Here is a 23,645-nt window from a genome sequence, read left to right on the forward strand (position 1 = left end):
TTCCTGTTTGCCACTGTGCAGCTGGCAAACCATGTGCAAAGGCAGTAGGTAGTTTTCTTGTTAACATGTCTCATGTCTTCCAGTTTTTCAACATTTTTCATTTTGAATGAATGTTCCCCTTGAAACGTTTTATTGTTGATGACTAACATAGGACTAGAGCACACTGGGGTGATAATTGCTTCTCATATCAAGAGTTACACAACTGTTCCTCTGCACTTCTGGACAGAGCCAAGATGGATGATGATGATGATGATGATGATGATGCGACGAAGCGCTCCACCTCTTCATGCTTCTCTGTGACGAGTGACAACTCGATGCATCACCCTCTTTCTTTCAGGGTGGATGAAAGGTGTGTTAAAGTTGTTGTTTTTTTATTTTCCTATGTGCCATCAGAATAAGACTGGTTGTATGGAAGAGGGCCAGGTTTTCCTGTATTTAGGCTTATCTTCTTTTATTTCAGTAATCTGTAGATTATATTTGTCTTTATCAGTTCTAGAAATTCTCCAAGTGCTGGCACGGGCAAGGAGGAAGAAAGACCTTCATCCCCGGGCCCGTCTCTGACAAGTTACAGGTCGAGGACTCCACCGCCAAACTTTATGTCTGATGTTCCAGACAAAAGGTACGACTTCCTGGTTGTCCTTCTACCTTTTGTTTAATGAAACAGAACTGCTCCTGCTCGGCCAGTCTGGCCTACGGCAGGAGGGTCCCCCCTTATGATCCAGGTCCTGGTCCAGGTTTCTTCCCTCCTAAAGGGGAGTTTTTCTTGCCACTGTTTGGTTTAAGGTTTTTCTCCCACTAGGGGAGTTTTTACCTGCCATTGTTTATGTTATGTTTATGTAATTTTGCTCGGGGTCATGTTCTGGGTCTCTGGAAAGATCCTAGAGACAACTTCTGTTGTAATAGACGCTATATAAATAAAATTGAATTTAATTGAATTGAATTAATAACACGAAAGAATAAAGACTTGACAATGTTGCTTGACTCAGTGAATCTAATCATTTTTGCATGCAAAAGGGTCAAAAGTATGGTGTGATGAAGAATGACAAAAATTCACTAGTCCAGCAGTTTTACCAGAACACAGCCCAATGCTTTTCAGATTAAATAACATGCAGTCTTCAAAATGACCTCCTTGCAGCTGTGTAATACAGCTAAACCCAACTGCATAGACACAATACGGGTCTGAACTTCGAAGAACTCATAAAGGAAACTAATTTTCCTCCAAAATTCCTTCTTCTTTGTTCTGTAACCCAAAAACTATAGTAGACATCCAGAGATTAATGAATGGATTAAAAACTTTCTAGAGGTTGTAGGGTGATGTGTCCTTACGTCACCAAATGCCCACGAAATGTGAGCAAGGAAGGGAACCATTCTCTGGATCTGGACCTGGATCTCTGGAAAGCGTCTAGAGACAACATCTGTTGTATTTTTATTTTCCTATGTGCCATATATAAATAAAATTAAATTGAATTGAATTGAACCAAACGAAGCACAAATGATCCCAATGACCATGTTGTTAACTACAGAAACTATTATGGGCAAAACCACGCTGGGGAAAAAACCCCAAACCATTAATGACAAAAACAAGGAAAACAGGGAAAAGGAAGCACATCACAGTTCTGTTTCAGAGCCGGAGTCAGAGGAAAGAAAGGCGCAGCACTCCATATCCAGAAACGAAGTTAACATCGGGGCGAGAGAAGATTATGAGAGTGCATGAATTAAATATCAGCAGCCCCCACGATCAACTAGTGCAAACAAGCATTCACACAGCAAAACAAAAATGAGAACCACACGCAAAATACTCCGAACTCGCGCAATAACACCTTCATACTAGAGCTGGGTATCATCTCCCGATACGATACAATTCCGATACACTAGGTGCCAAAACGATACGATTAAATATCGATATTCTAGTTACAATACCAATTTTGCTTTGGCAATGGAAGGGATTCTCTGGCCGGAATAACGTGATCCTTCCACGCGCTACGTCCTGCCGGAGAAACCCCACCCTGTCTGGTGAAAACAAGCTGCTCACTCCTCAAGTAAGGAGGAGACTTGAGCTCAGTGTAGGGCCTAACCGGGGTTGGTAGAGGGAACAATGCCAAGGACTGACTTGGGTAGGAGCACTGGGTGATAAAATGGGGGGGTGGAAATCGGGATAAAAAAAATAAATTTAAATCGATACTTGAATTTATGTATTGATAATCGTTCCTACACATGTAAATCGATAAAATATCGATATATCGATATTTTTAACCCACCCCTACTTCATACCCTTTAAGTCCCAGGAGCCTGAGTAAGTGAAAGTGAAATGCCCACGACCTCTTACCAATATTTTTCGTGGTGGTGCCACGGAAAGTGGTAAAATTCTGTGTGAACACCACGGATATTATGCAAAGTCAATGGGATCCATTGTCGTGATATATACACGGATTTTGAAGTTCAATGGACGTTGTTTAATATTATTTTTGTTTCTAAACTGTTATTTAGTGCTATTTTTCATCACTACTTGGTTGATTATTTATTCTTACATTATTATTATTATTTATATATTTATTATAGTGGCTTAGTCGCGCAAGTTACTGTTTGTTACTGTCAGTCTGTAAAAGCATGTTTTTAACGCTGTTTTAACTGACTTTATAAGATACTGCACGGTTTAGTTCCCCCACCCCTAAATCAAACTGCTTTCTCAATCGTAAAAACAACAAAACAACAGATTGCCATCCCTTCAAATATTTGATGTTAATGTTAAAAAATGGTTGAAAGACAGTCACATTACTTATGTTGTCATTAAGGTCTGATAATGTATCTCAGAATTGCAACCGCAAGAAAACAATTGCACAACTGAGGTAGATGGCTAAAGGTGGTTTTACAACTCAGGCCGGGAAATGAAAAGTCTAACAGATTAAATTGATTGGACTCTTGGGTAAAGATTTTGAGTTCTTGGTCACAGGTGAAGTGTTTTAATCCTCGATACATTTGGTGATGAATTAATGAGGAGGGACTGTGTTTTCTCGTTTCTTACCTGGGGGTACAGTAGGTCAACTCACTCTGTGCAACTTTACTGCCCCCATTTTGATGGGGGTGTTGAGTATGAATTCATTTTTTGTCTTCTCATTACGCATTGTTCCTTTAACCCACAAACAGTTTAGTTTAAGCAACTATAAGGCAGTCAATAAAATTCCTAAAATTTCTCATTAAAATTTAAAAATCTAGAGGGCTATTAAAGAATATTAAAGGAGGTTTTTTTTACTTTGTACTTTTTCATGTAATAATTACGGTATGTATGTCTACTAAATTTACCAAATATGGTTACTTGCCCTGTAAAGGGTTAAGCTAAAACGCAGGTCTTGTGCATTCCAATGAAGATACCATCATTGGTGCCACCACAACCCTCATACAGATGCAGATACAGATACATTTTACTGTCATGGAGTCAGCTGCCCGAAACAGCGAAATTTGTCCATGTACAGCCTGACCAAGAGAACAAAAAAAAGAGACACAACAAATGACGACATAAGACATGGGTAGACAGGTGCTGAGGCCGCTGCCCGTAAGCGCCGTCCATATGTGTTCAAACCTGAAGACAGTACTCCCAAAATTCCACCAGCATGTCTTCAGCCATACCAGAAGAAACAAAACTCTTGACCATGTTTACACAAACATGGCTGCTGCCTACACAGCGACCGCCCTCCCCCACCTTGTACAGTCGGACCATCTTTCGGTGTTCCTCAAACCCAAATATTCACCTCTCATCAACCGGGTTAGATCAACTGTGAGGACCATCAAGGTGTGGCCAGCGGGGACAGACATTGATCTTTATGCTTCCTCTGTCTTAAACTACATTACCACCATCATTGACGGCGTCACTACAGAGAAGCAGATCACCACATACCGCAACCAGAAGCCTTGGATGAACAAGAATGTACGGCTCCTGCTCAAGGCCCGTAACATTGCCTTCAGATTGGGGGATGCACAAGCCTACAGCACATCCAAAGCAATCCTGAGAAGGGGCATCAAAAAGGCCCAAGCACTGCTACAAGCTGAAGATAGAGGGGTCACTTTTCCAACAATGACCCCCAGGCGCATGTGGCAGGGCATCCAGGCCATCACTGACTACAGACCAAGCAACACCTACTCCACAGCTACAGACATCTTTATTCCTGAACGAGCTGAATTACTTTTATGCTCACATTTCGAGAGGGACAACAGGAACACTGCTACCAAGAGAGAGATCAGAGAGAGACCAAGATCCCACTCTCTGCAGACCACCTGCCTCTCGCACTCTCCACCACTGAAGTCTTCACAGCACTGAGCAGGATCAATATACGCAAGACTGCAGGTCCTGGCGGTATTCCTGGAAGCGTGCTTAGGGCATGTGCGGAGCAGCTTACTGGGCCATTTACTGACATTTTCAACCTGTCCCTTGCACAAGCAGTTGTGCCAACATGTTCTAAGACCACGTCCATCGAGCCAGTGCCAAAACACTGGAAACCGACATGCCTCAATGACTACCGCCCTATTGCACTCACACCCATCATGATGTAGTGCTTTGAGCGCTGGTTCTGGCACACATGAAGGTTTCCTTCCCACCCACACTGGACCCACACCAGTTTGCCTACTGCAGCAATAGGAGCATAGATGATTCAGTCTCCACAGTACTGCACTCTGTGTCTCAAAATAACAACAGTTATGCACGACTGCTATTAGTGGACTTCAGCTCTGCATTTAACACTGTCATCCCCTCCAATCTGATCACTAAACTTGGAGATCTGGGCACCAACACCTCCCTCTCTAACTGGATTATGGACTTCCCGATCAACAGACCACAGTATGTAAGGTCAGGCAACATCTGTTCAAACACTGCCACACTCAACACCGGTGTACCACAGTGCTGTGTGCTGAGCCCATTCCTGTACTGCCTCTTCACCCATCCCTGCCGGCCTGTATGTGGATCCAACTCCAACAAGTTTGCAGACGACACAACGGTGATTGGTCTCATCAGTAACAACGATGAGACAGCCTACTGGGAAGAGGTACAGCACCTGGCCATGTGGTGCGCCGACAATAACCAGCTCCTTAACACCAGCAAAACCAAGGAGCTCAATGTGGACTTCAGGAAGAAGAAAAAGAGCATGCACGACCTCATCCACATCAACGGGATGGCCGTTGAGCGCGTTTCCAGCTTCAAATTCCTGGGGACCCACATCTTGCAGGATCTGTCTTGGAACACCAACCGCACCAGCCTCATCAAAAAAGCTCACCAACGCCTCTTCTTTCTGAGGACAATGAAGAACAATCACCTTCAGCCATCTTCAGCCATCCTGGTGAATTTCTACCGCTGCGTGATCGAGAGCATCCTTACCAACTGTGTCACAGTCTGGTACAGCAGCTGCTCTGTGGTGGAGCGCAAGAGAGTGCAACGGGTGGTGAAAACCGCTCAACGCATCACGGGTACTCCACTCCCAAGCATCGCAGACTTTTCTCCCTCCTGCCCTCTGGCAGGTGCTTCAGGAGTTTACGGTCAAGGACCAGCCGTCTGAGTAACAGCTTATTATAAGACGCATGCTAAAACATACGGTAAAAAAAAAGACAACGGAAGCAAAACACTGAGTTTCGTCAACTTTATTAAACAAAATACTCACTCTTCTGCCACAAAACCATCAAAGTCCTCATTGTCAGTATCTTAATAAAACAGCTGAGCTATTTCACGGTCTAACATTCCGGGCTCCTCCTCATCATTGTCTGAGTCAGACTTGCTGGCCGGTGGCGGTTCAACGTCCAGTATATCCGGCTCTACAAACAACTGTCTCTCTCGTTCACATCAATAGAAAAAGCCTAGTTTTTACTTGCCTTGAATCAAAATCTAAATCACTGGATTCTTATTTTTTACTTTGTATTCGTAAAAGGAACACTTCGGAGCACACTGGACACAGTGTAGTGAGGGTGCAACGTATTTTTATCACCAAACTGGCAGAAAAAACGTCCGTACTTCAAAAACAAAGTTGGCTAAGCAGCAGGCTACGACACATAGCTACAACCGCGAAAGCGCATTTATCTTAAAATGGTTAAGTGGTGTGCTCGGGGCACTTGTAAAAGTGACACCTGCTATCCAAAGAAAATCACAGGAATAGATTTCATCTCAAAACCAACGATAAATTACAAAAAATTTCTCCCTATGTGGACGGCCAGACTTGCTTTGCCCGAAAACCTCAGTTTTTTAAACTAACTACACGGTACCTGTAGTGTTCCTTTTTATTTATATCTAGTTACTGTTGATTTTCTTTGGTATAATAATTAGAAATTAAAGCTGCAAGCAGCGATGAACGGGCCCTCGCACCCTTGTGCGCGTTCAGGCGTGCTGCAGTGGAAGCGCTTGTATGACTTGCATGTAGATTCTTCAGGCCTGGACATTTAGTGGATCACATATCGACCAATCAGAAGAAGGGGGGGGGGGGGCTAATTTGCACCAATTAAGGTGAAGGAGTCAAAACCGAGTCAGCTGACACCACCCATGAGTCTTTATGTCAAACCATTCAAAAGTTATGGCAGAAAGTAGGAACTATCAAATATGGACCAATCAGATGAAGGGGGGGCGCGCTTTTTGGCGTCTATCCTTGCCACAGTAACGCTTTTGACTGAGAAAAGTAAGGCGCATCGTCGCAGGATCTAGATGCCCATTTTGATGTATAACACACCTGGGTGCACGTTACGGTTCGGGCCGCATTAACGGCCGAAGAAATGGCATAAATTGCGCCAAAATTACACAATTCAAAATGGCCGACTTCCAAGAGACTTTTCTTTAAGTTGCAACATGATACAGGTGTGTACCGATTTTCGTTGGCGCTGTTGAGCCATTAGGCCACGCCCAGGGGTGGACTGGCCATCGGGCATACCGGGCATTTGCCCGGTGGGCCGATGGGGATGTTGGGCCGGGCTGGGCCAAAAAAAAAAAAAAAAAAAAATTTTTTTTTTTTTTTTTTTTTTTTTTTTTTTTGGGGCCCGGGCAGGCCCATCGGCCCATTTGATGTTGTTTTTTACCTGACAACAACTGGTACTACTGGCCGATTGGTTATGGGCTGGAGTCAGGGCCGCCGCAAGGGGTGTGCGAACTGTGCGACCGCACGGGGCCTCGCGCCCCAAAGGGGCCTCGCGCCCCAAAGGGGCCTCGCGCCCCAAAGGGGCCTCGCGCCCCAAGGGGCCTCGCGCCCCAAGGGGCCTCGCGCTATGGGCCATTTTTTTTTTTGTTTTTTGTTTTTTTTTTTTTTGTTTTTTCCCTTATAAATATCAACAGTCACGTTCCATTACAGACCTAAATGATGCGCGCGTCTGTTGTTCAATACAACTGATCAGACCAAGCGCAGACACAAGCTGCTCTGATCCAGACGGTGGAGTTGGAACAAACTGTCACACAATGTCGAGAGAACGAGACAGATTCAGGAAATTTCCATCAGGGGATGAAAAAAGAAAAAAAACTAAAGAAAATGGAAGAGTTTAATGCCTCTCTGAAAGCCTCGTTAGATACATTTGTTACAAAAATCACAGATCTGACCGGGTCTCAAGCAGCCGCGTCGAGGCAAGAGATGATGATGAGGCAGGGGAAGGTATCCAGTATTTTGCTAATTGGAGAGTTAAAATTGCGCATATAGACACCCGATCCGACCCGAAAAACCCCAAAAATTTCGCGCGCGCTCGCTACGCTCACGCGCAAAGGCCCCCCCCCCAGCCATTCCACATAGGGCCCCCTGTTTAAAATGGGTTAATATATCATTGTAGATATCTGAAATGTTCTTTTTGACTAGGAAGAATTGAATTACAGATATCTGCAACACATATCCAGTCTAGCTATTAAATGTTAAAATGGCTTGCCATACAAGTTGGTCTACTCAGAAACAGTACTAAGTACATCTATAAGTACATCTATAACGGGACTGGGGGGGATGGTGTAGGTTTAGGTTTATTAGACAAGAACATACACACCAACAAGACAGTGTACAAGCGGTGTCACAAGAACGTTTGTTTTCATTCATAGGCTTCATTTTCTTTCCATCAATACCTGGTGGGCCGGTCTAGGCTCAAAATGCCCGGGCCGATTTTTTGTCCCAGTCCAGCCCTGGCCACGCCCATTAATGCAAACCATTAAATATCAAATTTTTCGCCAAGCCGGGCTTGCGTGCAAAATTTGGTGACTTTTGGGGCACGTTTAGGGGGGAAAAAAGGCCCTCATTTCGTCGTTTCTGGCTGATGAGGGTGGCAGGATCTGGAACGACAGGAGAGTGAGTTAACAAGTAAAAAACAGCCAACTGAGAAACCATGACAGAACCCCCCCCCCTCAAGGGACGGCTCTCGACGTCCCACCAGGCTGGTCGGGATGAGCACGGCGGAAGTCCCGGATGAGAGAGGGATCCAAGATCCTCTGTGTAGGAACCCAGCAGCGCTCCTCAGGGCCGTAGCCCTCCCAGTCCACCAGATACTGATAGCCCCTCCCACGGCGACGGGACCGGAGGAGGCGCCGCACTGTGTAAGCAGGACCCCCCCCCAATGAGCCGGGGGGGCGGCGGGGGCCTGGAGGCGGGTTGAAGGGGACTCTCCTTGACAGGCTTGAGGCGAGAAACGTGGAAACGTGGGATGAACCCTCATGGAACGAGGGAGGCGCAGTCGAACGGCTGCTGGGTTGATAACCTTGGATATGGGGAAGGGACCCACAAAGCGGGGCGCTAGCTTTTTGGATTCCACCCTTAATGGCAAGTCCCGGGTAGAAAGCCAGACCTTCTGACCAGGGGCGTACTGGGGGGCTGGGACGTGACGCCGGTTAGCATCCTTACGGTACCGGTCAGAGGTGCGAAGCAGTGTGGAGCGGGCCTGCAGCCAGGTTCGCCGACACCTGCGAATGAAGGCCTGGACATATGGGACTGTGATTTCTCCCTCCTGAGTCGGGAAAAGCGGAGGCTGATATCCCCGGGAACACTGGAAAGGTGAGAGTCCAGTAGCTGTGCTGGGAAGGGTATTGTGGGCGTATTCCACCCACAACAGCTGCTTGGACCAGGATGAGGCCGCTGAGAAAGGACAGCCCCCACACCAGAATCAGATGCATCCACTTCTACCAGAAACTGAAGTGAGGGATCCGGGAGGGTGAGTATAGGAGCAGAGGTGAACAAAACTTTCAACTCACCGAATGACCTCTCCGCCCCGGGGGACCACACAAAAGGGGAGTTGACGGAAGTGAGAGCTGTGAGGGGGGCTGCCACAGCGCTGTAATTTCTTATGAACCGCCGGTAAAAATTGGCGAAGCCCAAGAAGCGTTGCAGTTCTTTCCGGGAGGAAGGAGAGGCCCAATCCCGAACAGCCTTTACCTTGGCAGGATCCATCTGGAGGCTCCCCTCCTTGATAATGGAGCCCAGGAATGAAACCGCCGATGCGTGAAACTGGCATTTTTCGGCTTTCACGAACAGGTGATTCTCCAGGAGCCTGCGGAGGACACCTCGCACATGCTGAACATGCTCCTCCCTGGACTTGGAAAAGACGAGGATATCATCCAGATAAACAAAAACACAGGTATTGAGCAAGTCCCTGAGGACGTCGTTAACCAGAGCCTGAAAAACCGCAGGAGCATTAGTGAGCCCGAATGGCATGACCAGATACTCGTAGTGGCCCTGGGGAGTGTTGAGCGCCGTCTTCCACTCGTCACCCTCCCTAATGCGTACCAGGTGATACGCATTCCTGAGGTCCAGCTTGGTAAACACCATGGCACCCTGCAACAGCTCAAAAGCAGAGGAGATGAGTGGGAGGGGGTCCTGTCCTTCTTTTCCACAAAGAAGAATCCGGCCCCAGCAGGAGATGAAGATGGACGGATGAGGCCTGCTGCCAACGAGTCATTGATGTACTTCTCCATGGCCCTGGTTTCTGGAGCAGACAGGGAGAAGATACGGCCCCTGGGTGGAGAAGTGCCAGGCAGGAGGTCTATTGACAAAGGGTCAATTGGCAATTAAATATTCCACCAATCAATTGGGTGTGGCGCTTACCGTAGTGCACATACCAAAGGCGCACAAGAGATTTGGGAACTCAGTCCACACACACAGGGCGCATCATATTAAAGGGCGCACCGTTGATTTTTGAGAAATTTTTAGGGTTTTAAGTGTGCCTTATAGTGCGGAAAATATGGTAACCATTGGCTACAGAACACAAAAGTAAAGTACAGGCATCAAAGTATTATGACATGGGGAAACATTATGTGCTATTATTAAGTGTATTTCCTGTTTCTTGTTTCACAGGAATGTGGTTCCCACTAAAGCTGCTCCACAACTCCCTGACAGTGGGCCGCAACCGAAAACAGTATGTCAGTTTGATATTACAGTATTTTTTTTCTGTAGAAAAGACAGTTCTGTTAAAACTTGACTAATTTTCCCTCAGGCAGAACATGACCTCAGACTCCCACCATTGATGGAAGACTGGACCAAGGACAATGTGAAAGACTGGCTGGTCGTTAAACTCAGGGTCTCAGCAAAAATTGCACAGAATCTCTATGACCAGGAGTGTTCAGGAGCTTGCCTGATTTCCTTTGAGAAACAAGACTTAATAGAACTGGGTGTTCCAAGAGCTCCTGCATTACAAATCATTAAGCAAGTTGAAAAGTTCAGGAAGCATTCACAGGCCCTGGAGCCAGGTTTTAGGGTTCCAGAGAGTCATTGTGAACTCAGACAGAGTGAACTATGGAAAACTGCAGAGATGTCACCAGATCTAGGTGAATCAATAGAAACTGAAACAGTGTCATCAGATTCAGGATTTCAAAGTCTAAGCCCCGCTGTGCAGATGTTACAGATGACGAGAAACAAAATAAGATCTTTAATAGTCTCGAAGGAACCTGATATACAATACTCAGTAGAGCCTGACAAGGCAACAGTTCTACAACCGCAGAGACCAATATGTCAGATCCGGCCTTTTGATAAAAGCAGCTCTTCCATCTACTACACAGTAGATGGACTTCTTCCACCTATGGCTGGTCCAAGTAATCTTCTTGATCCTGTCCATGAATACTACCTCCTGCCGAGTGTAAATGCCAGTGAAAGGGAGATCCTTTATGAATTCACAAAAGAATTGTCTAGTTTTGCCGCCAGCTGCATGAATTCACGAACCAATGGGACCATTCATTTTGGAGTAAATAGCCAACCAGACTTGCAGCACGGTCAGATAGTTGGGCACAAGATCACCTCTTTCAATGAGTACCATCGGGCATTTGAAACATCTTTGAGTGACTTTTTTGAAGAAAAGCACACAAATGCTGCCAGAATGTGCATCAGGCCTCCAAATTTTATACAAGTCCACCATCAAAATGGGACAACTTCAGACAAGTGGGTGATAGAGGTTGATGTAGTCCCAGCATATTCACAAACGCAAGATCATATGTTTTACACTCTGCTGACTATTGCATCAACGGAAGAAAACCAAAAATGCAAAAGTGAATGTCTTTTTGTCCGGGACGGCCCACGGTCAATCAACATTTTAGCAGACAGTAACCACCGGGTTATTCAAGAGCAGTTGAAAAGCTTGGGTGAAAAGGTCATGAACTGGGCATCGGCACGCAAGTTAGCAGAAGAGAAGGTTGAAGATCGCCCATCTCCTAGTCACCAAGGCCAGAGGCTAAAGCAGCTGATGACTCAGGGCAGAGATGCATTTGAGAGTTCAATTCAGGTCATCGTTGTTACTGACAAATGTCACTCGAGCCAGCTGGAGCACATGGATTTCCTCAAAGAGATGACTCTGTTCGCAGTACTTGACTTCGACCCTGAGTCTGATATAAATGGAACGTGCAGTTTTTACAGAAAAGATCGCATAGCCAATCTGCATTACCCACACATGTACACCACTCAGGACAGTTTAACGGCAGTCATTGGGAAGTTGAACTTGTTTAAGCAAACAAGTTGGATTTTCTGCAATGGACAGAAGGATGAAGACAGTGACAGAGACAAGCCACTAATACCTACTGAATGGCTGAAGAAGCGCTCCGGAGAAGTCAGTAAAATGCTTACTTTCCTTTGCAACTCCGATTTGATTTCTAAAGATAGACTCCTGGTCATCTTTGTTCTTCACTCATCTGTAACCAACATTTCAAGCCCTGTTTTGGAGACATTCTGTGCAATCCACCGCACACTGGAAGGTGTTGACAATGTGATGTGCATATGCAAAGATGCAACTGTTTTCAGTCACTGGAAGCGACTGATAGAGGATCGTTGTATGGAAGACATCACCAATAAATGCATCTATGAACTGAGCCTGAATGAAATATCCAGCACTGTGAAAAAACTTAAAGAACCTCAGACACAGTCTTCCAAGAGATTCCTACCATCCACAGGCTCAAGCTCAGTCCTGCTAACAAAGAAGGATGAGGAACTCTTTACTGTTTTGGACATTTTGACTGAAAATGAGTGTGAGAACACAGAAATTGAAACAAAGGATTCATTTGATGACTTCAAGAAGAGAACAGAGGAGGACTTTTACAGAGGAGGACAAGTAACATGGTGGAACTTCTACCTCTCTGAGAAGAAAGGCAGCCTGCCTTTCATCATGCGAGATAAATACAACGAGCTGTATGACCTGATAAGGTCTGGTGAAGACTGCACATCTCAATGCACCATGATCAATCTTTTCCATCACCCTGGATGCGGGGGAACAACTCTAGCAATGCATGTCCTCTGGAACCTGAGAAGAGTATTTCGATGTGCTGTTGTTAAAAACAACATGGCAGCAAATAATGAAATTGCAGTACAGGTTGTTAAATTGCTCACATATGGAAAACAGGAGCAGACACACTACTTACCTGTCCTTCTTTTGGTGGACAACTGGGACGATGTGGAAGACCTGAAACAGTGCATCTTGAATGTTGCCAGTGACAGGCAGCAACGTAACCATCTCAAGGTTATCATCCTGAACTGTGAGAGGACTCAGTTTCCTCGGGAGAACTCCAGAAAAAGCCACATTGCAAATGTGGTTATAATGAACAAGCTGTCTGCCACAGAGCAGGTCCTGTTTTCTGAGAAACTTCAGCAGTTGAAAGACAACCATGAGAAGCCTGAAACCTTCTATGCCTTCATGATCATGACAAATAATTTCAGTGAAGCTTACATCACAAATCTGGTGAGCAACATTGTTCAAGATCTTGACGCCACTACCCCACAGGGAAGGCTCTTCTCCTTTCTTGCTTTGCTAAACACCTTTGTCAATGGCTCCTACATGTCACTCTCTTTATGTGAAGAGCTAGTGGGCATAAAGAACACGATATGGAAGCGAGAACCTTTTGATGATATAATGAATCCCTATTCCACACTTCTGATAACATTCACAGCTGAAGAGCATGGCACCTATCAAGCGGTGCGATTCTTGCACCAAATGATTTCTTCCGAGTGCCTTCAAATCCTTAAACAGAAAGACAGACTTGCTGTGTCTGAGATAGCTATTGACATTTTGCACTGTGACAGAATCCACAAATCAGCTATGGGGAAGGATTACCTTTGCCAAAACATCCACAGCATGCTCATCACACGCAACAAGAAAGTGCAAGGGGATGACAAAGATACTCTGTTTTCTCCTTTGATTGAGAAAATATGTGAAGAGGAAGGCCATGAAAAAATCAAAGAAGTCTTCGAGAAGGCCATAGAGAGGTTTGACAGAAGGGCAACACTGCCACAGGCGCTGGCAAGACATTTTTACTTAAAGGAGAAAGACTTTGGATCTGCCCTTCGCTGGGCTTTGGATGCACAGGGCAAAAATTCAAATTCCTACATTGCAGATACAGTTGGACAAATCTACAAAAGCCAACTCAAAAACACGATTGACGAGTCCAAGCCTCTTACTCCTGAAGCCTTTAGTGAATGCCTAATATTAGGTTCCAAAGCAGTGAAGGCATTCCGAGATTCGCAGGAGCTAGCCAAGACGGACGAACAACTGGACCCTTTTGATCTACACAGCAGAAAGAGATCAACGCCCTACAATACTTCAGGCTATGTAGGAGAGACAGAAGTCATTTTGATCCTTCTTGACGTCATTACAGCTCTTCCTCTTTCTGAGGTCAGCGACAGACATCAACGAGATAGAATGCAGCAGTTTCTCAAAGGTCACCACTCAGTGAGCAGTCTTCATCGTGATCAAAGTAACACAACCTCCGGCCAGTTTGTGTCCGTCTTGAAAGAACATGAGAGATTTCTGACTTCCTTGAAGCCAAGACTCAAGGACATTTTCAGTTTTTTTGAAAACTACTACACATACCTAAAGTCTAGGTCACAGGAAAGGGAAACAGCTGATGACAGAAACAAAAAAAAGTTATCTGACTTCTTCAAAAAGTACATCCAGATATTTAGTAGCTCAGAAGAGGAAAAGGCATCGGAGAAAGCTGGAAACCCAAATCTGAGTCTCAACCAGGAGGTACAGGATCGCAGGTACTATCTGGAAACAAAGAGAGCGGACTCATTTGCTGGACTTCTGCAGTGTTTGAGTGAAAAAAGTGGGACGGAAATGGAGCACATTCTCAAACACTGGAAGTTCATCTTTGATAAAACAACCTTGAGATCTGTCACAGATACACTCAACTTTATCCTGGCAAACATAGTAATGCACAGCATCAAGCCCTCATCAAATCTGCTAAAGAAGTATGAAGAGTTGGTCGACCTTCTGGATAAGGAACTTCAAAGAGCGGGTACTCGATCAAACGTAACTGAGTTGTACTACCTTTCCATGCTGCTCATGTGGCCGGCGAAAGATAGAGCACTCGAAAGCTTTGCAGCCTACAAACATATCGGCACATACATCGCGTCGGTCAAGAAATCTTATAACCAACGCTTCTCTCACGTGTGTTCAGCAAGGAGTCCCGTAGCTCATTTCTTTCTCGGTAAATCCAGCGGATTAAAGCGAATAGTTTCCAGAAGTAAGCTCGACCGCATTTTAGAACGTGTTTCAAAGCAAGATTCTTGTGACAGCCAAAGTGGTCAGCCACAAAATCTGCACAACCTCTGGCAGAGTGGAGCAGCTTGGAATAAACCAGAGGTGCAGAAAGAACTGTTGAGGGTTAAAGGGAAGTCAGAAAATAGAGAAATCTATGTCAACTATGGAGGAAGTCTTAAAATGGTAGTGCGACCAGTCTACCTGGGTGACATCCGAAGTGGACACAGTCGGGATGAAGTATCCTTCTACCTTGGCTTCACTATGAGCGGGCCTGTGGCGTATAACATCAAGTATGAAAATGACCAATGAGAACAAAATGTGACAGAATTTATTAGGGATGGGAATTGATAAGATTTGTACGATTCCAATTTCATTTTCAATTCTGTTGAACTATTCAGTTCTTAGGATTCCCTTATCGATTCTTATTTGGAATAAAAGGACAACAATGAGGCAAATGGCACTAATATGATAGGCAATGTTCATTAGTTAATCAGTTACCTGCAATATTATAAGCTAAGGACATGCTAACGTTGCTGCTGCTGGGTTGAGAATTACCGACTTTGTTCCGGAGCGGATTAAAAGCGCAGCATTCTTGATTGTTATTATTGTGCGCAAATGTTTTTGCATGTTGGTAGTATTTCCTCCCATCGACGAAATATTTACTTGGCAACTATTGCAAGTTGCCCTGTTGTCGTCTTTTTTACTGAAATGTAACCAAACTTTCGAGTGCTTGTATTGCTTGGGCGCCATGTTTACTATTGACTGCTGGCTTATGCACGTTACTATGAAACGCAACGTGCATAGGCTACGCAAGGTGCGTAGGCTACGCAACGTAATTCGTGCCCACTGGAATCGAAAAGGGAATCGTTTGCAAAATTTACAAAGGATTCCAAGAAATTGAAACACTGGGAACTGGTTCTGAATAAGAACCTCTCCATTCCCATCCCTAGAGTTTACACATAAAGACAGACAGAATGATAAGCAAGATCTTGAAGGAAATGGTCAGATTGGCCAACCTGATTCTTAGCTGAAATATTTAGAAAACAAGCTATTTTAACAAAGAGTTTAAAGAAAGTACAAGAAGAGGGGGTGAACTAACTTAAAAAAGCCCTTCTAACCCTAAAGTCCCCAAATCTGGGGACTTTGATAAGAGAATGCAAATACAAGCTAAAAAGGCTCAAGGTTCACATCACCAGGGTGTTGCCTAGTATTAATCATCAATAAAAGCAGAATCAAAAATAGGTATTTTCTCATTTTTTCCTGTCGAGACATCTGTTTAGTTTAATTTGAAGGAATATTTACTCGTCTGTAACCTGATACAGGTGAGTGAATATTATTTCAGGAAATCCTGCTCTTGCTGTCTGCCATAAAAATGACTAAAGCTCCTTTAAATTGCTTTAAGAGGTGAAAAGGATAGTCCATCTGCTCATTAAAGTTAAGGAACGTTAAGAAATGAATTTTTGTTTGTTTATTTTGTGGAGCGTGTACAGTATAGGACTATGTGTTGTATAGTTCCCTTTTCCAAGTTTTGACTCCTAGAGTATCAAGATATTTCTTTACATGGTGTATATTCAAAGGTTTGAACTATATATTTACTGTTGAGAGGTATATACATTTTTAATATTTAAAGTATTTAATCTTTCATGTTTTTTTAAAGATTATTGGATGGGTTTGGTATACTGTAAAGTGTACATCAAATTTATGCAAAATGAGATAACATGTTTGACTTTGTAATATTAATAATGCTGATGCTGGTGAACAAAATACATTTTTGGACACAACAATCTGGTTATTGTGATCATTTTTACCTGCATCTCAAATGGAAACAACACACATTTACAGCCACAGGATTACTGCACATGGAATTAAACTTTCCTCATAAGACAAAACAACACTCATGATACTGTCTGTAAGGACCAATTTTAACGTTTAAGGAAACATTGAAGCAGAGCGAAAGGCTGAAGTCTCTAAAAAAAGGTGGGGACTAAAGTAGGAAAGGTTAATTTGTTTCAAAACTGGTATTAGAACAATGGTTGTATGGGAAGTTATTTGTCCTTTCTAGCTTTTCTACAGGACATATGGACATCAGTATTCTTCATGACTTTCAACATGCAGCAAAGTACAAACGTATAATAAATTCTTATTTACTGAGCACTGACTAATACAATTTGGACTTTGCTTTTGAATTAAGGTTCAAAAACAGCATTACAAAAAATAGAAGTAGAAATAATTAACCCTGACCTATAAATTAGTTAGCTATTTAACTATTTAAATGGTGAAAAGTCATCACTGTCATTAAAAGTTACAGGAATCAATTTATGGCAGTGTTTGCACGACGACATGATTCTGACGTAAAACATTCCTGAAACAGCCATCGTTAACAGACGGAATTGGTGTTTTCCTGCAAGATATATGAATTATAGTGCCCATGCAAGTTAAATTACATTACAGTTTATGTAAATGAAGCCGAGAAAGGATTTAATTGTACCACTTAGCCTAAACATGTTTTTGGAGTGAGAGGACACCAGAATACCTGGGGAAAACCCACGCAGACACAGAAAGAGCATGCAAACACACAGACCCAGCTGAACTGAGATCCAACTGACGTCAGCGCTTACCACAGCCCCACCCTGCTGCCCGTCATAAAGAACCCAGAACAGAAGCAGCAATCGCTGCAGGAACCAGCACCACCATGGGAACACCTGGAGAGGGAGAGGAGAGAAAGACTACGCAAGATAGACAATGTTAATGATATTAAATGATCCAAGATAGTCGAAAGATGAAAGATGGGGTAAAAGAAAAAGTGGAGTGTGCAGTGGGAGTTCCCTCAGCAGTTCTGGCCTACAGCAGCACGACTAAGAGATTTTAGACTAAAGAGTTAAAGGCTTTATTAAAAGGAAGGTCTTGACAGTGTTGTGCAAGTTCATACTTCTCATGAACTAGTTCAAAGTTCAGTTCACATAGTTTAAAAATGAATAGTTCACATTCATAGTTCACCATTTTCATTTTGAACTAGTTCAAATTCAGTTCATTTCAATATTTTTAGGTGAGAAGTATGAATGAAACACCACCCTATCCTAAAACTGTTCACTGTATACAATCATGTATTGTCCTAGTGGCTTCTCAACTTTACTCAGAGGCTGTAAATCTCCAACATTGTAGTCCATTATCAGTTTGTCTCCCTGTTTCAGGTAAATCAACCCCCTGAAGGAGCAGCAGTGACTGGGGTCGTTTGGGGCTGTTGGGTCTTCTTGGTCTTTCCTGGTGACTTTTTTGATTGTCAAGGACTTGCAGATATTTTCTCCCACTGGACGGATGCTTTAACTCCACATGACGTTTACAATGTGAAGTTGACGAGGCAGACGCTCTGACTTGTTTTCTCAGAGCAGGTGGACATAATTTACACAGAAAGGTTAGATTTTTACCGTCTGACTCTTTGGGAGACACTGTGTAAAATTCCCGCAGATAATGATAAGCGGATCATCATAGGGTACGCGGCGACACGCCGTAGCCTCTGCGTCGATTTAACGCAGAACCATAATTCAGGCTTGAGGGAGAATGAGCCGTGTTGAAAACCCCCTACACATAACCACGCCTCCAGCAACAGGTCCACCAATCGGGAGTTCTACATGCTCAAACAAAGAAAATGAGAAAATACGTTTCAGTGTTTTTTTGTCTAAAAGAAAATAAAGTTTATAATCACTGCCTCGGTGCTCCCGTCTGCCCACTCTGCTGGTATTAAAGAGAAAGAGAGCGACATCGCTGACATGCAGAGCCGGCTCTAGGCATAGGCGATATAGGCGGTCGCCTAGGGCGCCATCTGCTGGAGGGGGCGCCGCGAGGCGCCCCCTCCAGCAGATGGCGCCTCGAGGGAAAAAAAATAAAAATAAAAAAAATTAAAAATAAAAATAATATACTATGACCAGTCGCCCTCCTTTGTGTGTTCTCTTTTGAAAATAATAAATATTAACAAATGAATAAACAATGACGTTCCTAAAATGTGGTGCTGCAGCTGCTGAATCACATGACGGGTGCGCGCATTGCGCGCGGCGCACCTCAGAGTCAGAGCTGGGCTCAGTCAGGTCACAGACAGGTGATTTTTTTGTTATTTAAGAGATGAAAAGGCCGTCTAAGCCCTCGGGTGCGCAGAACCGAAAGAGAAGAAAAGAAGAGGAGAAGAGGAAGTCGCAATATAAAGGTAACATTAGCCTGTAGGCCTAACATTTTTTTTTAATTATGCCGTTTTGTGTGGAGAGACGTTTTATTTGTGGTAGCTCGCTAGCACATAGCAGCTTGCTAGCTTGTTTAATGTGAAATGCGCACTACACCGGCGCTGTTTATGTTTGTGATGAGTTTTAATTAGTTTTCTACACAGTTATCATCTCTGCCTGCCTGGATGCCCAGTCTGATTTGGTATTTTATTTCAGTTTCATCTAGTTATTATGTTTGGTCGAGTTGAAAATTTACTTTACCATAGTCATCACTAGTATAATAACACCTGTGTGCCCACTGACACAGTTGCTGCTGCTGGTGCATAGTTCTACTGTCTTATCACGTTTGATATTGTGCTGAAAATCAGTAGCCAAGTGATGAAAATGCAAACTGCAGCAGTTTTTTATTATTATAATTATTATTATTACTTGTTTTAATACATTTACTCTGTCTGTCTAGATGCACTCAAAAAATATTTGACACCTCAAACAGCTTCTGGAGAGAGGCCTTCTGATCACACATCCACAGGAACACCACTCTCATGTAAGTGTAAGTTTATCCAATTGTTTGTGGTCTCTGACACACTACTATGCTATTGTTGTTGTTACTGAATGGTACAACCTTGTTAGTAATGACAATAAATATAATTTTTAGTCATTAAAATCAATTGAGATTGACACAACAAACTTAATGCAGTGTTGTGACAGTATGGATGTGCTCTGTTTGAATACAGCTACAAGTCAGGCATCATGCAGCAGCAGCAGCAGCAGCACTACTACGTCAACCATACCACCCACCTCTGCAAGTCAGCATGAAGCAGGTGAGTTCTGTAATTAAATGTTGTAGTCACATCACTGAACAATTGTTATTCCTAATTCATGCTTAAGATGTGTTTTTTGCCTGATGTCTTGTAATTTGTAAATCATTGTGACTTTACTAATACTGAAGGATTAATATTTATATTTGCATGTGTGTTTGATTTTCTTGCAGGTGAAGGGACAAGCGCAGCGTGCAATGTTCCACGGCCTGAGGACACCCCAGGCCCATCAACACATCCTCAAGTCCATGAAAAATCTCTCAAGGCAGCACCATTGGACCCTGCTGACTGGTCTTCCCTGTCTGATAAGGTGAGGGTGGAATTAGACCACAGAGGGCCATATCAGCTGAAATCTGACTTTGAATTCCCAAAAAGAGGAGATGGGAGAAGTTGCCATCACCACTACTTCCATAGACAGTTAATCAATGGAGAGAAGTGTCTAGGCAGGTGTCATTTGATGATACCATAGATGCTTTTGCTGCAAGGAAGTCCAGACGTGTACAGTTTTAGTTTAAGTGAAAGACACTGTGGAAAGAGTTACCTGAAAGTTTGCTGCTGTCAAATTAAACTGTTGTGATTGTTCTTTTGGCTGCTGTCATTCAATACTTGAAAGTTTGCTGTTGTTTTTCAAATTAAACTGTTGTGATTGTTCATTTGGCTGGTGTAATTTAATTGTGTGTGTGTGGAGGCGGGGGGGTGGGCGGTGGGCGGGGGCGCCAGAGAGCAATCTCGCCTAGGGCACTAAATTAAGTAGAGCCGGCCCTGCTGACATGCATCGTTTCCTTAAGCCTATAAGCAAAAGCCTCCGAGACGCCTCTCTCCATCCGGCGAGGGCGGAGAGCGCCAGTGCGGGTGGCGGTGGCTGCGGTGCCGTGCAGGCTCTGGAGCCGCCAGCCTGCCGCGGGACCTTTTAAATCCCCGCAGAGACTACGTCGTAGGGTACGATTGATTGATAGATATATTAAAAAAAAATAAAAATAAAAAATCAGACAAAAAAAAGCAAAAAACATAAAATAAATGCAGCCTCAACAGGGCACAAGCCAGTGTCATATTAGTGCCGGTCCCAAGCCCGGGTAAATGCAGAGGGAAGTGTCAAGAAGGGCAGTTGGGTTAGCATACTGTTGGTCAAAGAAGGAGAAGATAGATGAACTGATATGATGATAGCATAGTTTTCTATGCATTTCGGGGGTTTGACCGGGTCAAATTTTGGGGGTCAAATTGACCCCCCTGAGCCATATCTCCTCTAACGACCCCCAGGGTCACATCATATCGGTTATTTGCTATTATGTCAAATTCTTGTTTCATTTTAATTTAGCCTTAAAATGCCAAACTCTTCCATTAGCTATAGAGCTATGTAAGAAGATGTTATACTGTATTCTTCATATGACATATAATTGAGAAGAACCTTTGGAAAAAAACATGCATAAATACACAATACATCAGGTTTTGGTCTGTTTCTTCTCCCCGTTGCTTTGTCTGGATGTGGCTCGTCAGGGAATTAGAAACAGGACCTGGCACAGCTGCCTCTCCTAAACTCATCACCCTGCAGTCCGTAAGAGAGCCGGGCTACCGGTTCCTCTGCCGTCTCCAGGTAGCAGCCATACTCTGACAGCATATTAGTATTACCAAGTTTGAAATCTAGTCAAGACTTGTTAAGTCTCAAGATCTGCTTTGTGCCTTTTACGTCTTGCCTCGTCGGACCTCCTCTTCATTAAAAGATTCCCTGGATCACATCCAAGAACTCTGCCCCTCAGGGTGCTCCCACCCTGGACACCACCAGTAACCATCCAGCACCACCTCTCTTCCACTCCACAATAAACTGTTTTACCCAGAGCCGACCCAGGGCATTGGTGAACTGAGCGGCTGCTTAGGGCCCCGTGACCACTAGGGGGCCCCCAAGAGCTAAAAAATATAAAATAAAAAATAAAATGATTTTTTTACGTGTGAGTGATGATTCCTACATTATCAAAGGTATGTTATTGTACAAAAACTAACAAAATGATTTGTTTGATTTTATTTGTTTATTCTATTTAATAATGTCTGTTTTTGTACATTTGAATTTATTCTTATATGGAGAACATATTGAAGAGGTTCTGTTTATCTAAGTTGAGTGATTTTAATTATAGTTCTAGTTTTTGTAGTACTTTGTTGTTGCACATTGCTGTTGCAGTTTATTTAAAACCAAAAATAAAGTAGATAATCTGTTTACAGTAAATGGTTTATAAATGATCTATTTGATTATTTTGTTTCTTTTAGTAGGCCTACACTGTAGACGACACTCAGTATCACACTTAATACTATATCACTTTAAATATCAAGTGTAAATCAACCCCAGGCTGCTCTTGTAGCTGAATTTGCTCCCATTTCAGATTAAAAACCATAGACGGGTAAAAACCTGCCAGGCTGACAATAGGATGATGGAAACAACACTGCTGCAACTGTGACCTTTGACCTTTTATCTGTTGCTTCTCTGTGTGGCCAGTAGGGGGGGTTGCTGACTTTGTAAAATATTAATTGACAGATCTGCAAGTTTGTTAATCTGTTGTAGCTTCCATGGTCTTAATCACTGTGGATTACAATCTAACTACAACAAAAAGTTCTTACATCTAGTTTTACAAGTGTATTTAATGACAGGGAAGAACATGAAATACATTTATAGGGGGTGTGTGAATGATCAATAATCAGTATTATTGGCAGTAATAGAGGGCCCTAAAATCACATTTTGCTTAGGGCCCTGTGGATGCTTGTGCCGGCCCTGGTTTTACCGTGACCTCCGTCCTGCTCTTGGGTCCAGTCAGTGGTGGATTTGGGGGGTGGCCACCCAGAGAGCGTGTCTGGCCACCATACCGGCCCCCCCAGACAGAATCCTTCTGTCTCCAGCAGCAGATGCTAGCAGAACGTACCCACTCATGACCTGTCCGTATCCCAGGGGGGTTTGTGGAGACGGTTTTCATGTGGTTGTCATGGTAACATCTACATCTTCACTGCCATAGGTTGGTTTCTTGGCCACCCCTTTGAAAACTTCTGCCTCCACCACTGGGTCCAGTCCTCCAAAATCCTCACACAATGTGTGAAATGAACAGTTTTTGGAAAAATGACTAAAGTGCCAAGAGCTTTGTTTTTGTTTTTCTGTCTGCGTATTACGTCCTAGCCATAATGACAGTTTTAAGAGCATCTTTGCTCCTTCCAGTTACAGTTGTGTGTAGTTTTTCTAGTTTTTTTTTCTTCCAAGCATAAATCTGCGTGGGTTGGGCACAGTTTGCAAGGGTGAAATCAATGTGAAGTTGTAGAATCTATTTTGTGGAGCTCAAGTGTTTTGGCATTTTTCTAACAACATACTGTAGAAATGCAACAAAACATCTTCACGGCCCAAAGACTGTTCTTCATAAAGTTTATCAGATCACTAATGGCGCTTTTACACTAGAACCCACTCAGCCCGACTCGCCTCGGTTTGGTGCTTCTCCACTAGGTGTCAAGGCAGGTGGAGGCGTGCCGAGTAGATACTTTTCTGTAACTATTCTGCCGAGGTTTTAAGCGGCTGAGTCGGCTGTATCTGACATCATCACACTACAGGCCACTGATTGGTCGGGGGGTTGGAGTCAGACGTCTCTCTCTCTCTCTCTCTCTCTCTCTCTCTCTCTCTCTCTCTCTCTCTCTCTCTCTCTCTCTCTCTCTCTCTCTCTCATAC

At 43.7% G+C, this 23,645-nt stretch overlaps 1 protein-coding gene across 1 annotated transcript; it reads left to right on the top strand.

Annotated features, from left to right (window-relative positions):
* The first annotated feature begins 231 nt into the window (after positions 1-231).
* On the top strand, positions 232-16,684 carry LOC133447184 (sterile alpha motif domain-containing protein 9). Its single transcript, XM_061725714.1, has 4 exons — positions 232-349; positions 491-619; positions 10,269-10,329; positions 10,408-16,684. The coding sequence occupies exons 1-4, from the start codon at positions 234-236 to the stop codon at positions 15,235-15,237; spliced, it is 5,136 nt and encodes a 1,711-aa protein (XP_061581698.1). The 5' UTR covers positions 232-233; the 3' UTR covers positions 15,238-16,684.
* The last annotated feature ends 6,961 nt before the right edge of the window (positions 16,685-23,645 follow it).

Source organism: Cololabis saira, chromosome 1 (assembly GCF_033807715.1).
Source record: "Cololabis saira isolate AMF1-May2022 chromosome 1, fColSai1.1, whole genome shotgun sequence".
Lineage (NCBI taxonomy): Eukaryota > Metazoa > Chordata > Actinopteri > Beloniformes > Belonidae > Cololabis > Cololabis saira.